The 14,821-nt window shown below is 38.3% G+C and overlaps 1 protein-coding gene across 3 annotated transcripts; it reads right to left on the bottom strand.

Annotated features, from left to right (window-relative positions):
- Positions 1–632: 632 nt before the first annotated feature.
- On the bottom strand, positions 633–14,722 carry GOLT1B (golgi transport 1B). 3 transcript variants are annotated; one of them, XM_086756451.1, is made up of 6 exons: positions 14,625–14,722; positions 10,106–10,197; positions 8,153–8,331; positions 4,799–4,880; positions 3,818–3,851; positions 633–3,461 (listed from the first exon to the last, which is right to left on the bottom strand). In XM_086756451.1, the coding sequence occupies exons 1-5, from the start codon at positions 14,647–14,649 to the stop codon at positions 3,843–3,845; spliced, it is 387 nt and encodes a 128-aa protein (XP_086612577.1). In that variant the 5' UTR covers positions 14,650–14,722; the 3' UTR covers positions 633–3,461; positions 3,818–3,842. The 3 variants fall into 3 exon arrangements, with proteins under 3 accessions (XP_086612577.1, XP_086612568.1, XP_086612583.1); XM_086756442.1 differs by lacking the exon at positions 3,818–3,851; XM_086756457.1 differs by lacking the exons at positions 3,818–3,851; positions 14,625–14,722 and adding an exon at positions 13,947–14,088.
- Positions 14,723–14,821: the final 99 nt, after the last annotated feature.

The raw sequence follows: 14,821 nt of genomic DNA, 5'->3' as shown, positions 1-14,821 counted from the left end.
AGAACCAACTTTGGTAAAACTTAGTTGAGAGGCTGGAACTTTAGTCAAAAGTAAGTTTTTAGAGCATTAAACAATACATAGCACTAACACACCAGCTCGACAGCCAATTAAAATCCCTGCTTTGCTGTTCTACTCCCTCTGTGGAAGTCCTCAACAGTGGGCTGCAAGCTTGTAGAGCACCACAGAACAGTAAACCTGCTTATCAGGCCACTCTCTAGGCTATAGAGAACTCACGCTCGTATCCTTGAACTGAACGGGAAGCAGAGGGACTAGAACCTGCTCTAAGTTCTAGACATGTGCCCTTTTTCTTCCAAAGTTTCACAGTTATTTCCTTAGAAAGGAAAGGAGGCAGCTTAACAAAGAAACTAACTCCCACATAACTGTAATTTCCATATTTTGTTGTGATGTGTTTGAAACTGGAACCTAAGTAACAAGGGGACATTTATGCAAAAGGTTTATTGTAAAAAAAGAAACCATTTCCATTTAAGATTAATCCAAGACACTATTTACTATGAAAGTCACAACAATGTAAGACAGCCAAGCAGTAACACCATGCCCTCCCTAATCTTTGGAAAGGAAAACTTGTCAAAACACTTTCTTAAAATGTGCACATAAAGAAACACGAAGACGAATTATAGAAAAAGGTACCCATTTATTCAAGGTATGACAAGGATATTTACAGGATTCATTTGCTCAGAATAAGATCCATCCTTACAATTTTTAAAGCAGCAATTATAAATTACATTTTAAAAGGGGAATTGTTCCAAGCATGTTTCTGTTAAGAGATATTTTTACGACAGAAACAATTTAAGGCTAAGTCATTTAGACCTTTGCTGCCACCCACATTTATCTTGGCAAAACTGTCTCGAAGACGTTACCTTGAGGGATAAAGACTATGCTAAATTTAACATACAGTTTTGTTCCCTCAAATGCTTTTCACAACAGTTCACATCTGACAAAAACTGACTTTTGATTTAAAACAATGAATTACATAGAAGTGAGATGAACTGCCTACATCCCAGCATTTCAGAGGGCTAAAAGATCATATACACCAAGACGGTCATCACCTCTGAAAGGTATCATCGGCTTTCTTGTTGATGAAAGTACTTCAGCTTACCAAGCAGTTTGCTTTCAGTCAGAGCTCCGTTGTCACGTGGCGCAATCCACCTTTCCCATCACGTTACTTTTCAAAAGTCAAGAACAAAAATCTTCACACAGCTGACTTCTAATGTAAATGACGAACACTGTCTGCTTGAAACAGTACTTGATTCCCACAGTACAGACCAGTGCTCTACCAAAGCAAACAAGACAAGTTTGCTAAACGGCTGTAGTGTTATCCTCCAGTCCTTTTAACACATAACAGATCTACAGGAGCAGTTAAAATTGGTTTGTCTCTTGAGGTAGAAGCCACAAGTCATATTTAGTCCTGTATGTAAACTGTATCACACATGCCATCAGGCAAATATAGCCATTTTTTTGTCATTAAAACCATAGATTTTTCAGATGCTATTAATTTTAAAATATAATGGCATTTTTTCACCAAATCATTTTGTGCCTGTTTGAGAAGGAAGCAAATTAAACATCAGGAATAGTAGATTGTGGCTATTTATACCATTGCAATGAAAATAAAACGTCTTATACAATTAAACTTTGTAGTAACTTCCAAAAAGGTTGGTATATGAAGACTTTTCTTAACTTAAAAGTTACTATTGAAAATACCAATTTTAACTTCATAATAAAGAAAAAAAGAATCCAAACAAACCCCAGTCATTAGACCTTGATATACCACCATCTTGATGGTAGTATATCTTGATATACTACCATCACATTTTGGTAGATTTTTTAGGATTACATTTAAACAGAATAGAAACCCCCAAAGCCTGCACAATTTAGTTAATCATAGAATGGTTTTGGTTGGAAGGGACCTTTAAAGGTCATCTAGTCCAACCCCACTGCAAGGAGCAGGGACATCCCCAACTAGATCAGGTTGCTCAGAGCCTCATCCAACCTGGCATTGAATGCTTCCAGGGATGGGGCATCCACCACCTCTCTGGGCAACCTGTTCCAGTGCTCTATAACCCTTAGTGTAAAAATTTTTTTCCTGGTATCTAATGATCACGTTTTGTTAGGTGAGGACACTATGTAACTAAATCTATTGAAAGTGCACAACATTTAACATTCCAATAGAAGCAGAAGTGTGACCCTTGCATTAGTAGGGGACATTTATTCCAGGTTAGTTAAGAATATCTGTAACAACAAAGTTGCTGCTGTGACTGATAGAAGTTTTAAGTTATTTGAAAATAACCCAAGCAACGAGTTTCAAAACTTAAGCAGATTGGCATTTGCTCTTTAATCAGCTCATTTAGCTCAACTTTCTCCCCAGAGACTCACATACACAGAATTTTAAATTTTAATTTTATTACCGTAAAAAACAAAAGTAAATTTGTAGTTCCAGAGTAAACAAAAAAACCTTAGCTTCAAACCATTTAAAAACAAAGGTTTAAATTTTGGTAAGATACATTTCACAGGGTTGATGTCAGCACCTTAACCAAATGCATTTTTTTTTTGTGAACTAAGCATATTTCACCATGTCTTCATGTTAGTGGCAAGTGGCTACATTCTCATCTGGATGCACATGTAACATGACTCAAGAAGAACAAACTGGAAGGAGTGCAAGTCAGTTTCCAGAGTTCCCTGTTGAGCTCTACATGTTCAGAACCAACATTTAAGACTGAAGTTATTAAAGATTGACCTTTGCATATTCCAAAATGGAAGGCAAATACAATCAACTTACATTTGGCTTTGAAACATTAAGATAACAATGTTTTATTTCAGCCACATATTTACAAAAATGTTTACAACAGAACCGTGTAGGGTTTCCTTTATTTTTGTCATAGTACGCTTAAAGATGAATAGTCATCTTAACTTTCATGCAAAGATGCATCTCTTGTTACACAAGAAGTTTTCCTTTTTTTTTTTTTTTTTTTCCCTTCACTCTGAGGATAGCAAGCAGAGGGTTGGATAAATTTGGGTCACCCTTAAAAATGTAAGCCTGTTTGCTCTACTGCACCTTCAAAATAAGGAGGTAAAGAACAGGCACTGTTAATTCCACAAGGGTTCATCACCTCTAGCATTTTTCCAAAACCAACAAAAATAGTCTTTAACAGTTGTAACATGGGTTATTCCTTGACTTTCACCTCTTCAGTTTACTTCCTGAACTCTGGAGTTACTTTCCTAGAAGCATACTTGCTGAGCTTCTTTTCTAATGTATATGGTTGACTATACATTTTAAATTAAACTTATGTAAAGAATGTTACAAGCTTTTCCTTTGTACACAACTTAATCTTTGTGCTGGAGTATTCTTCAAAAGGATTTTATAAATAATACAATAAGTTTAGAATCAGTCTTCTGCCCTCTTGTCATTATACCATGTTGTTGCTTTCTCCAACTTTATCTACAAGCTGTAGAAAAGGAGACAAAAAGGTTTTAAGCTGCATGACATTTATGTACAGTGAAGTTGCTCTCAAATATTATTTGCTACTTGCACAGTTAGTATGTGACTGAAAATGAGAGTCAAATAGTACTCACCAAGGTCTCATGATTTAAGTTTGTGAAAATTAAAAATCTTACATTGCAATTGTGTTTCTGCATGACATGTTTTTCTCATATAGACATTAACAGTGCAACATGAAGATGCAACAGAATGAAAACGGAAATAGAAGAATGCAGATAACACTGCTAGCTTAATGATTAAAACAAAACAATACAGTATCAGCCACACATGCATTAGTAGACCAAGTAAGATATTTCAACTGACCATTACTGTGGATTCTCTTCTGAGCCTACGTAGGCTTTGAATAAAACATTAACAATTATCTTTTTAAAACAAGATTTAACCCCATTACGATCAAATTAAATATGACTAAGTAAGATCAATTGACAAATGAAACATTCAATTGATCCTGAATTAGGAGCCAGAACTTGGCCTAACAGTAACTTTGGAACAGATCATCTTGAACACTGATTTTTTAAAAACAGCCTGTATACATCTAAGTTATTAGGTTTTAGTAGTAGCTATTAAAACTGTTGCTTTCAAAACTAGGGTTAAAAATGCTTGTGTTAAAATACATACAGAAATTAGCACAGTAAAAGTAGTTGACTGAAACACCCTAGATTACCATCTTTCTGGCACCTCTTAATTGTCTTCAAATCCCTAGCTATTTGGTTAAGTAAATGGAAAACTATTTTAAAAAATACAAATCATAGTAAATAGCAAGACATAGTCTGGTGCAGTGGACCTTAATAAATATATCTGATGAATGATTATGCATCATGAGAGTTTTTCAACTTAACAATGAACTAAACTGTTTGCTTTTACAGACCACTTTTCATAAATATATCCAAATAGTACACAAAGAAGAACAGCATCCTCCTCATCGTACAGACAGCAGAGGCACAGACCAGTGGCATGATTCGCCTATCTGGTCACCTAGGGCGAATAGCGAAGTAGGAAGCAGAACCCCAGGGTTCCAAGTCACAGTCCAGGGCTCTTTCCACTTCACAACGCGTGAGCAGGGGCAGCTTTTGCAAAGGTGTCCCTTTGTTCCTTTTACATCTAGAAGTCTCTCACTGGGAATGAAGGCGATCTGTATGGTGCAAGAACTATACTAGAACACACTCAAAGTCACTGCTTTAAACTTATATTTGCTTTATTTCTGATGCATTTCTACTACTGCTGTAACAACGGAATAAAAAACAGTACAAGCCTCAAATTTTGCATGAAGTACCAAACACTTACCGAGCTTATACCAGGTAAATTCAAGAGGTATCCAAGAACTGGAACTCTTCTAATAAAGCCAACCACCACAGGAAAGAACCCCCTTTAGGTCAGATATCAGAAGATTGTATTAGTTTTTATAATTAAACTTCTCTCATATTGCTATAAAATGAAGAAACAGGAGATATTTTTTTAAACCAAGGTTACACAAAATCCTGTAGCTTGTTAACAGCACACCAATTTTACCAGATATATCAACATACATTCAGTAGAGAAAGGAGGAAATCAGGAAATAAACTTTATTTTTAGATAGACTTAGTTTTCTTCACAGCTAGCAACCTTCAGTCAGCTCTTCAGAAAACAGCTGAAGAAAGAATATCCGACTTAGTCAAAAGAACTGATGCTCTCAACTGATTTCTCAAAATTACCATACATATTTTGAGATAATTTCTTTTTACATTATAGGAAATACATTCTTGCAATATCTAATGTAAAAACAACTGAAGTTAACTCTGAGTAATCCCCTTTGAAACCATATATGGTAATCATTACATTAACTGAAGAAAATAAGTGTGACAGAGTTGTGCATTCACTTATTTCACAAATTTAAGTAAAGTCAGAGATTTGAATCACAAGCCAGGGGACGTTGCCTGGCATAGCTACTATGATGTAGCCCCCTGCACTGTCCAGTTTGTCTCTGCAGCAGGAAAACAAATTTTCTATGGCAGTATCTCAGCTGTTTGCAGTCAGCTGCAGCAATTCAGCTGGTGCTGGCATTCTGAGTTATACCATTCCCTGCATAGAATAAGGATTAATGTGTAATGGGACCTCAGCCACAGCGAAACAGTGAAGTTTCACAAGTCATCATCCTCTTCACTACACTGGTAAGAACTACTTGCTGGATAATATCAATACTGTTAAGTTTTTCCTGGAGATTGTTGTTTTTTTTTTTTTTTTAAAGACCAGGTGATTTCAGGGGTCCAGTAAATTGTGATGCAGGGCACAAAACCCACTTGTAACAGATTAAAACAATTGGTGTAGCCAAGAATAAGGAATAGTCAGTACAGAAGGGATGATATTGCTAGCCATAACTTTGGATGCCTGTAATATAAACAAGGCTCCAAAAGCAGCTGAGAGTACAAGAGATATAGTCCCATAATAGCCTTCTCCAGTGAATGCAATCTGACCATGTGATAGTATGGCAAAAGACTAAATCTCTGATGGGAAACTTGTGACAGCATGTTAAATAAAGACAAGAAGCGAAAGACACTCTAAATTTAAACCAGACTAAAATAATAATAATGTCTCTCACTTTAGTCAGATGCATCTTTAAAAAAAAAAAAAAAAGTCTTTGCAATCCTGTCATTTAAGTGTTTGTGGTCACCACGACATAACCTTTGTGGAGAACAGGGGCTCTGCAATTTCTGCTACAGAAACGTGACTGTATAAAAGCAGTCTAGCTATGCAAGACAACAGCCTACAAGTAAAGATTCTAGAGGTATCTGAACACCTAGTAGAACTGGTTTACCGGTCAAAAAATCAAGAGACTGAAAAAAGTACAACACGGTGGTTTACATTTATACCATCTTAGTCTGAGTTGCAGTAAAGTTGCCAGAATTGCTAAATTGCTCTTGATAAATATAAAGGTCTTCCATATAAAGTCCTGGTAACCCACATGACTAGAATCATTAGGACACCCAGAAATGCCTGTCCTCACAACATAATGCCCTAACAAACCCAAAGGGGCATAAGTTGATCTGATATTCCTTGGGCCGAAGAAAATTATGTACTTCAGAGACCAACGATAACCAGGAAAACTCTGTTCTGCAACCAAGCAGCAACATCCTGACAGATCATATAAAATGCTTCTTGAGGAAAGGCTCAATTTTTAACTTCTTCAGAAAGGAAAAAGTTATCCAACCCACGATAATGGTTGAAACAAACAATTTCAGGTGTGAATGTTTATCTATCTCTTCGACTACTCTTCTGGCTAAGGGATAGTCCTAGTGACCTAGGGATAACTACTGACCTATAATCCCTTCAATATTTTTTTTTACCCTGCTAGCCCTTGGCTAGCACCAATAGAAAATCCATAATCATACCTGCTTGGACACAGCAATTTATAATTCTTCCGAGATCTTTTAAAAGGAGGGATGTTTGGTTGGAAACACATTCTACTTCTTTGTACTAGCTGATTAAACTCAAGTGCTACATGCAAGAAGTGACAATGTCTTCAGTAAAATACTGTGATTTTCAAAACACTTGCAGTGATAAAGTTCAGAGTAATACAGAGTAGAACAATAAGAAGGGTATATTAAAACCACAAAACTAATTTTTAGAAATCTCACGGTCTTCAGTAGAAGACAAGTCAAGACTTTTTCAAAAATATTTGAAGATTTTATCTAAACTAAATACAAGATTAACATAAAACTTTACTGAGTGTAAAAAAAGAGCACCATGAGAACAGTGGTTTGATTTTGATTAAAAGGAACTGTATTATTTTTCCAGCAGTTGAACAATTGGAAAATATTTTAGAGATCTTGATTAATAAGCATTAGCGGAACAGTCTTCATGTGAAGAGAAGTCTAAGAACAACTAAAACCCTTCCTTCTTACTTATTAGCATATTTTGTTCTTATTGAAGCATGGAACTTTAACCATGGAAATAAAGATAAAATATAGATATACAGGTTGTAACAAGTCAAGTTCTTTCACCATTACAATTGTATTTATGAAGAAGTTAAATGACACATTGTGAAAGCTATAAATATATCAGGATCGCTGTTCAAAAACAAAGAATTTTCATCTTTCCTTAACTCAATCCAGATAATGCTAACCAAAACCAGCCATTTTGACTATACTAGGGCACAAGTGCACCGAAACATGACAGAAAACATCTAAACATCTATTCTCTAGGTTACTATAGTAATAAAATGGTAAGGTTACAAACCTAGGATGTTTGTAACCAATATTTTGTACCATTTGCTAAAGAAAAGAACAAACTCCCCAGCAAAAAAAAAAAAAAAGACTAAGAATCCAAACTGCCTTTTTTTAATGAGGAAATAGTTAAACTTTTCACTGCTAACAGTTTGGGCTCCCAGATATTTAGAAGCTTTACAATTCTTTGGTTAGACATAAATAACATTACCAAAGTCAGTTTGGTATATGCCTCACAAACATTAGCAGATTTGAGTTTTGGAAAAATACTTAACAACTTTCCACCTCTTGCAAATCTGAATTAAACACTTTTTATAGAATCTATCGAAAGTGAACATTTGAAGGATGACGCTTTGTCAACTGTAATGCAGCAACGCTAAACGAATACATTTATCCCTAGATAGACCAATACAGAAAGGTATTATGAAACAAGTCTTACCTGAACAATAGGAAGAACCCATAAATTTCAAGGATCATTCCTATTAAAGGCCAACCAATGAGAACTATGAGCACACCACCCAGGAAAAAGCCCGTTGCTTTCATTTTGTGTTTTTGAAAGAAGAATCTAAATGTTCTTTCTAAACCGATAACAAAAGACAAGCCAGCCACAAATAAAACCTAGAAAAGACAAAAACCAACCAAATAAAGAAAATAACTAATTATATTCCTAAGTTTAAGAGGTAAACATATATATATTCTACAAAATTAGAACGCATTTCCTGCACTTCTTTTAATACCAGATAGATGGTGAGAAGGGATTTACTAGTGATTTTCTTTTGTAAAGTCCATCTTAAAACATTTGTAGCTAGCATTCAAAACTTTTCTCTCTGCTGCTTAAAAAGTTCACCTATGTGGCCTCTGACAAACACAACCACAGTCACATCAAAAGACCTGGTAACAACAGTTACCTATCCTGTAACATTATCCACAAGCAGTGCTGAAGCTTAGTACCACTAAGGTGGTACCAAAGGTTCCTAAAAACTGAGAGCAGACACGTTACAAAAGCACCTCTGTTCTGTACCATGGACATCTTCAATAGCTTGTACAGATCTACTGAACAGTGCAAAGCCAAAAAAGAAAAAAGCTGAAGAGGATTATCAGTTTTTTTTTTTTTTTAAACTGTATATAGTCCTCCTGCTCACTAGTTCCGATATAGACTGAACACTATCACAGTAGTCCCAACTGCTTACAACTACTTTTAGTGTCCTTTAGCAACAGGACTTGTTATTATTTCAGTTTGTAAGCATACATCTGGGCAACAGTTTTGCTGAAAAGGGGTAGTATCTCAGATTTTACTCAAGATTATAGATGAAATTTAAGTGTTGTATGTTATCTAATAAACCACTTCCTTACCACCTTCTTAAACATTCTGTAAGGATACAGTACCTTTTCTTGCATTATCTTTGGTTACCACATAGCCTGTCACTGTCTCTTCCTACCTATGTTTTCATCATCTTCCCTAAACAGGATCTCGTATTTCCACCTTACATTTGGAAAAGAAAAAATAAACATTATTTTATTTTTTACTCTTCCACTACACATTTCATTGATGGTTCAGAACAATGCCTCAACTAATGCACTCAAGTCCAAATACAAGTTTTAAGTTTTCCTTCAGTGAATCTCCGAATTTGACTCTACTGCCACAGAATGAACTGATCAGTTTTCACCACAGACTTTTAGGCAGCAGCGAAAGAGGATGCAAAGCTTTACCAGGCTGTGCTTCTAGCTGGCAAAGCTAAGAAGAGCAGAGGCACAGAGATTATCACATTCAGAAAACACCCTGTCATTTTATATTTGCTTTGGGTTGGGAATTTTCTTGGATTTAATTTCTGCTCTGCTTTAAGTAAAAACTTTGATTTGGTAAAAACTGAGGATATAAAATCTCTCTACTATGAAGGGTGATGGGCTCTTCTACGCCCAGACTATCAGCAATTTAGAATTCTTTCTTTCCTCATAAAGCACAGTAAAGCTACATTTGCTACCATGTACACAACACTTTGCTATTCTTATCCAAAGAGATACTTAAATTTTACAGTTATCTTAAAAGATCACAAGAAAGAAAGCGTTAGTAATGACAGTCGATCTAAGAATCTAATTTCCAGCAGCAGCACAACAACTGTTGAACAAGCTGCTTCTTGCCTGACCAACACACTGCAGGCCTGACCTGGAGGTATGAGATTAAGATTGATGTGAGTTGGCCTAACCTTAATAAGGAAAAATGATTCACTCATATCACTGACCATAACTCTTCCTTTATACTGAATTGCCACAGTATTTTTTGTGATCCAGTTTCAAATTGATAACATATTGTTCACTTTTTAGTTTATTTTTAATATGTCGTATACTTAACTCTAAGCAGTGCAGAATCTAAGACTAAACAGTAGGAACTTACATTTCCAATAGCCAAAAGAGCTTTGTCAAAGAAGAGTATCATCCCAAAGAAAAGGAAAAACACTCCAAAGCCTGTTAGTCCCATTCCAATCTCTGAAAAATAAACAAATTTCAGCATGTAACAAAACACAGTAGCAGGAAAAAAACTCATGCATAAAAATTGTGAAAAACTTAGAATGCCTAGTCTGTAGACATTTTAAATTTATAGGAAAACTCAGCCTGTATTATGACCACATAAAAGCTTTCCTGAGTGTACAAATATATTAAGTCTTGTAGACACCAATTACTTCAGTAAGAGAGAGATATCTTTGGAAGCTGCTTATCACCCCACCCCCCCACCCCCATATTTGGAACTATATACTGAAATTGAACATAACAAAAAAGCATGCATGGATATACACATATAGCAAAGATATTCCTCTTTATTTACTGCTAGTATGGAGAAAAGGATTGTTTTACGAACAGATAAAGAAACCTTGTTTTCTATCTGCAACTTTTATACCATTATGTTTACCACAGTAATATAAGTACCCTGGTCCTTTCCATCCTCCTGAGACCTCCTATTCCACCTTCCATAATCTTGCACAGCAGTCCCACTTCCCTCAAATTCTAGATTGAGCACAACTCAGATTAGTGCTATAGGCTCTTTCCAAGTTACACATACCCTGACAGTTATTAAACACTAGCATGGGTCTTCAGACAGTTGCCAGTTTTCACAAAACTAGTGGACACTAAATATCTTTGCATTCTGCCTGTCTGTAAAGGTTGCTCAAGAAATATTGGAAAAACGAGAGTAGGATGGAAGATTTGTTTGTCTAAGAAACTGGGCTAGAAATGTCAAGCTATGATTAAAGCTACCATTTGACAACAGCTTCTTAGGTATCTTGAGGACCATACTTAGAAATACATCTTTCTTTTAAAATTAAACCTCTAAGGCCTTCCTTTGACTCACACACAGACTGAATAGGAGAGAAATAACAGGAACAGTAGCAACTTGGCTGCAAAAATCTTTGCGTTTATCCACACGCTCACCCTTACATTATTGCTATTGCTGGGAACAGAGAATTTAGAAACCTACAGGATACACGAAAACAGCTAGCAAACACATCCACAATACTATAGACAGCCTGGCAGCCAAGTTTGCATCTGTGTGTGTATACACAGATATTCTGAAGATCCCAGTAGTTTTGTGTAGTCTAGTCTGAAACAAACAAAAAACCCCAGCCACACTATCATAACCTTCACTACTACCGTTAGCCAGGTCTAGGTCTACCCAACTGTATTTTAACCGCACTTTTGACTGCAACGTGAATTTGGATGCAAAAACGATCTACTATGCAGAATAATGGAGTATCATTCTGCATATTCCAGAACTTCCATTTAGTTATTGCAATAAAATTTCAGAACAGCTCAGCATAAAGAGATTTGTTACAGCAACATTCAACTTCCCTAACTTTGTAAGGGCTCATCTTTCAGCAAGGCTGTAGACCACATGGTGTTAAATTTGTAGTTCTACAGTACTACCTGCCACTTTAAACTTCGCTATGAGCATTTTAACCACCCAGAATTAAAACTCCTAAGGAAGCTACTACAATTTATTTACTGCAGACATTCTCAGTACTCCTGTACAATGAAAAATGGAATTGCAACTCTTATTTTCAACAAATCTGTTGACTGAAGGCAATACAGCAACTGCAATCTGCCCTTTTCTCTAGTACTGTTTACTTTAGAAGAGTACTACAATCTGCACTCTGGAAGGAGAACACTTGGAGGCAGGACTGCAAAGGAATTACCAGCTGCCAATAAGATAAATACGCAGTCAAGGGAAGAGAGTATTCATTCCTCCTGCAGACACAGCACAAAGTAGGGATTTAGCAAGAAGGCAGAGGCCAACTCCCAGCAGCTGCTGCAATTACTACTCTGACACTTCTGTAATCACTTGAAACATGTTTGTAATCACCTACTCCTACAATGGATTCAGATTCGCTTTAGAAGTCAACAGTATTCTCTGGTTAGTGGATGGAAAAGAAAACAAACCAACCAACGCCACGAACACCACCATTCTCATAATCCCAAAATTACTGCTGAAAGAAGATGAGCAGTCCGGGACTGTTATGCTCTGTTACCAATATCTCAGTAGAAAGTATTACTGACTTTATTAATATCAGAATTTGAAAATATATTTGACTAGCACTCTTAGGGGAAGAGAAAAGAAAAAAAAAAAGAAGCACTGACATTCTGTACATAATCTGTGCAACAATGAATTAGGTATTTTTCTAGAGTTTAAAAATAGTTCACACACTCTTTCTCCTGCACCAGAAGAGCCTTCCCATATTACTCAAGTAGAACATTTCAATGCCTAGAAATGCAGAAATACACATTAACCAGATGACATTTACTCCAGATTTTAAAAAAAATTATTATTTTTTACTGAGAAGGTGGAGCAATGCTTTCTCAATGTTTCTGAAGAAATTTCATAAGCTGTGCAAGAGTACTGCAGCACTGTATCAAAACAGCAGAGTACATATAAGACACATTGCTTGTGAAAGCTCAGGGAAGACAATGGACACCCTCTATCTTTTGTGTACAAAGTAAGAATGGAAACATGCACTATAGGCTCTCGGAAGACAAACATTAATGTAGTTTATAGGTTATGAAAAGTTTTAATTTAAAATTATTATTTTGCTAGCAGCATTTTTTAGTACTGAAAAATCAATTTGTTTATGAAAAACTAAGTACATTCTTTTGCTGTTACTGGTGATTTATAGCTCCATTCAAGAAATAATTTTAAAAGTGTTCTAGAGTACAGCTGCAAATTTAACTTTCCAAACACCAGCTCATGCAGTGGCCCTCTCCCGGCATTTATCATGCCACTGACTGTAGGCAAACTCCACATTTTTCCAGACAGCAGTAGAGTTTAAAAACATCTGATGAAATATTTTCAGAATTTCAGAAAAAAACAGTGAAAAAAACCAACTGAAAACCCCTGACCTCTGCAGTATTTGACTTACTACTCTTGGCTCTGAAAGTTAAAACCAACACAGTCAGAACGGGAGTTAGGTGAAGGTTCAAAATGAGGAACCAAGAAAAGGAAAAACAGTGAATAGATCTCCTCTTTCTGAAAAGATTTCCCATCCCCAATGAATATCCTAGACAGGAGGATGGGAGAACAGGCAAAAGCAAAGCCCACAAGGGTTTAATCAGTCTGAAACATAAAAATTAACCCCAAGGGCTAGTACCTATCCCAGTAACAGAGCACAGCACCTGAATTTCTCAAGATATCTTTGATCTTGACTGCTGCTAGTCTGCTTTTCTGCCCATCTTCAACCTTGGCCTTGACTGGCTCTCTCTCTCCCATACCTCTGTTTCCAGTATTCTGCTATGCAGCTAAACTTAGTTCTTTTAACTTCCTTTTGTACCTTTCACACTTAGCCCCTCCATAACTGACACTACAGTGTTTGTCAAGCAGAGTCATTTCCTTTCATGGCAAGCATGCAAGAAATGCATTATACGTGAGATATTATTTAAGTCAAAGACCATTCTCCTTTGCATTGCAGTTTAAACTCTTATGAATCTCTTTATATTGGATTTATTTGTATTTCCCTTTCAGCATTTCTCCTCAGTGAAAACAAAACTATGGTCACATACAAGTACTTCTTTTTTTTCACTTCAGAATGAGCATCTGGTCCTCAACATAAAACCCCCTCAGCATCATCTGCAAACGTACAGCCAGTTGAGAGAAACACTGCAAAGCCACTAACATATAATTAAGTGATTCCAAGCCACTAATGTCCACACGGAGGCACACTAGCAGACTTCACCTAATTGGTGCTTTTGTTTACCGTTCAGTTTTCATTCATTCTCGCCACCGTCGCATCACAGCACCCCCGCCAACACGGAAGATCTCACAACCCAAGGCAAACGCCGGCGCCGGTGGCAGTGCCCTCCGAAGGACGAGGGAACCAGCTCCGCCGAGCTCTCCTCGGTAGCTCCGCATCCCACCTCACTTCCCGTTTTGCCCGGCAGCTCACGGTACCGCCGCCGCACCCGAGGCCGGGGCCAACGTGGTTTTAGCAGCCCTGACGAAGCGGCGATGCCGGCGGGCGCGGCCCGGTGAGCTCCGCCTGCGCCCTCCCGTTCCCACCCCCGGCTCGTTTCCAGCCGGTGCCCGTCGGGGAGCGCCGCGGGGTGGGACAGGGGCGTGCCGACGGCCCCCCCCCCCCCCCCGCCTGCACAAGCCGGACCCCCCCTCGGTAACTCGCACCCCACGCTCAGCCGGGGCCCCGAGCGGGCGTGAGCAAAGGAAGGGGACAGACTCTCCGCCACAGCGGCCCTGAGCCCCGACCGCTCCAACGGCTGCAACCGACGCGCCGCGAGAGCGCGAACAAAGGCGAGGGCCCGGGTGGGCCCGGGACCGACGGGCCAGGTCCGCCCCGCGCTCCTCGGCGGCCGCCACCGGGGTCCCCCTCGCCTCCCCGTCTCCCACCGCGGACTGCCGGTGGCGAGGGGCCGGCGCTTACTCTGACTGTCGGAGAGGGAGATCATGGTGGCGGCGGGGCTGGACGCGGGGCAGAGAAGAAGCGGCGGCTGCAGCAGCCACGTCTTCCGGAAACACGCAGCCCCCTTCGCCGCGCCGCCGGGTGAAAGGGGGCCGCCGATTGGAGGTGCCAGCGCCAATCAGCAGCCGCGTTGTTCGCGCAGCTGCGCCCTCTCCCAT

The sequence above is a fragment of the Chlamydotis macqueenii genome, chromosome 1 (genome assembly GCF_036417535.1).
Source record: "Chlamydotis macqueenii isolate bChlMac1 chromosome 1, bChlMac1.mat, whole genome shotgun sequence".
Taxonomy (NCBI): Eukaryota; Metazoa; Chordata; class Aves; order Otidiformes; family Otididae; genus Chlamydotis; species Chlamydotis macqueenii.
This window is presented reverse-complemented; position numbering and strand designations above follow the sequence as displayed.

What these genes read in the sequence shown, in the direction of transcription:
- GOLT1B (XM_086756442.1), bottom strand. Translation starts at nt 14,649, where the DNA reads ATGATCTCCCTCTCCGACAGTCAGA. An exon ending in CTCCCTCTCCGACAGTCAGA is followed by an intron (nt 10,198 to 14,624) that starts GTAAGCGCCGGC and finishes TTTATTTTTCAG; the next exon opens with AGATTGGAATGGGACTAACA. An exon ending in CTCTTTTGGCTATTGGAAAT is followed by an intron (nt 8,332 to 10,105) that starts GTAAGTTCCTAC and finishes TGTCTTTTCTAG; the next exon opens with GTTTTATTTGTGGCTGGCTT.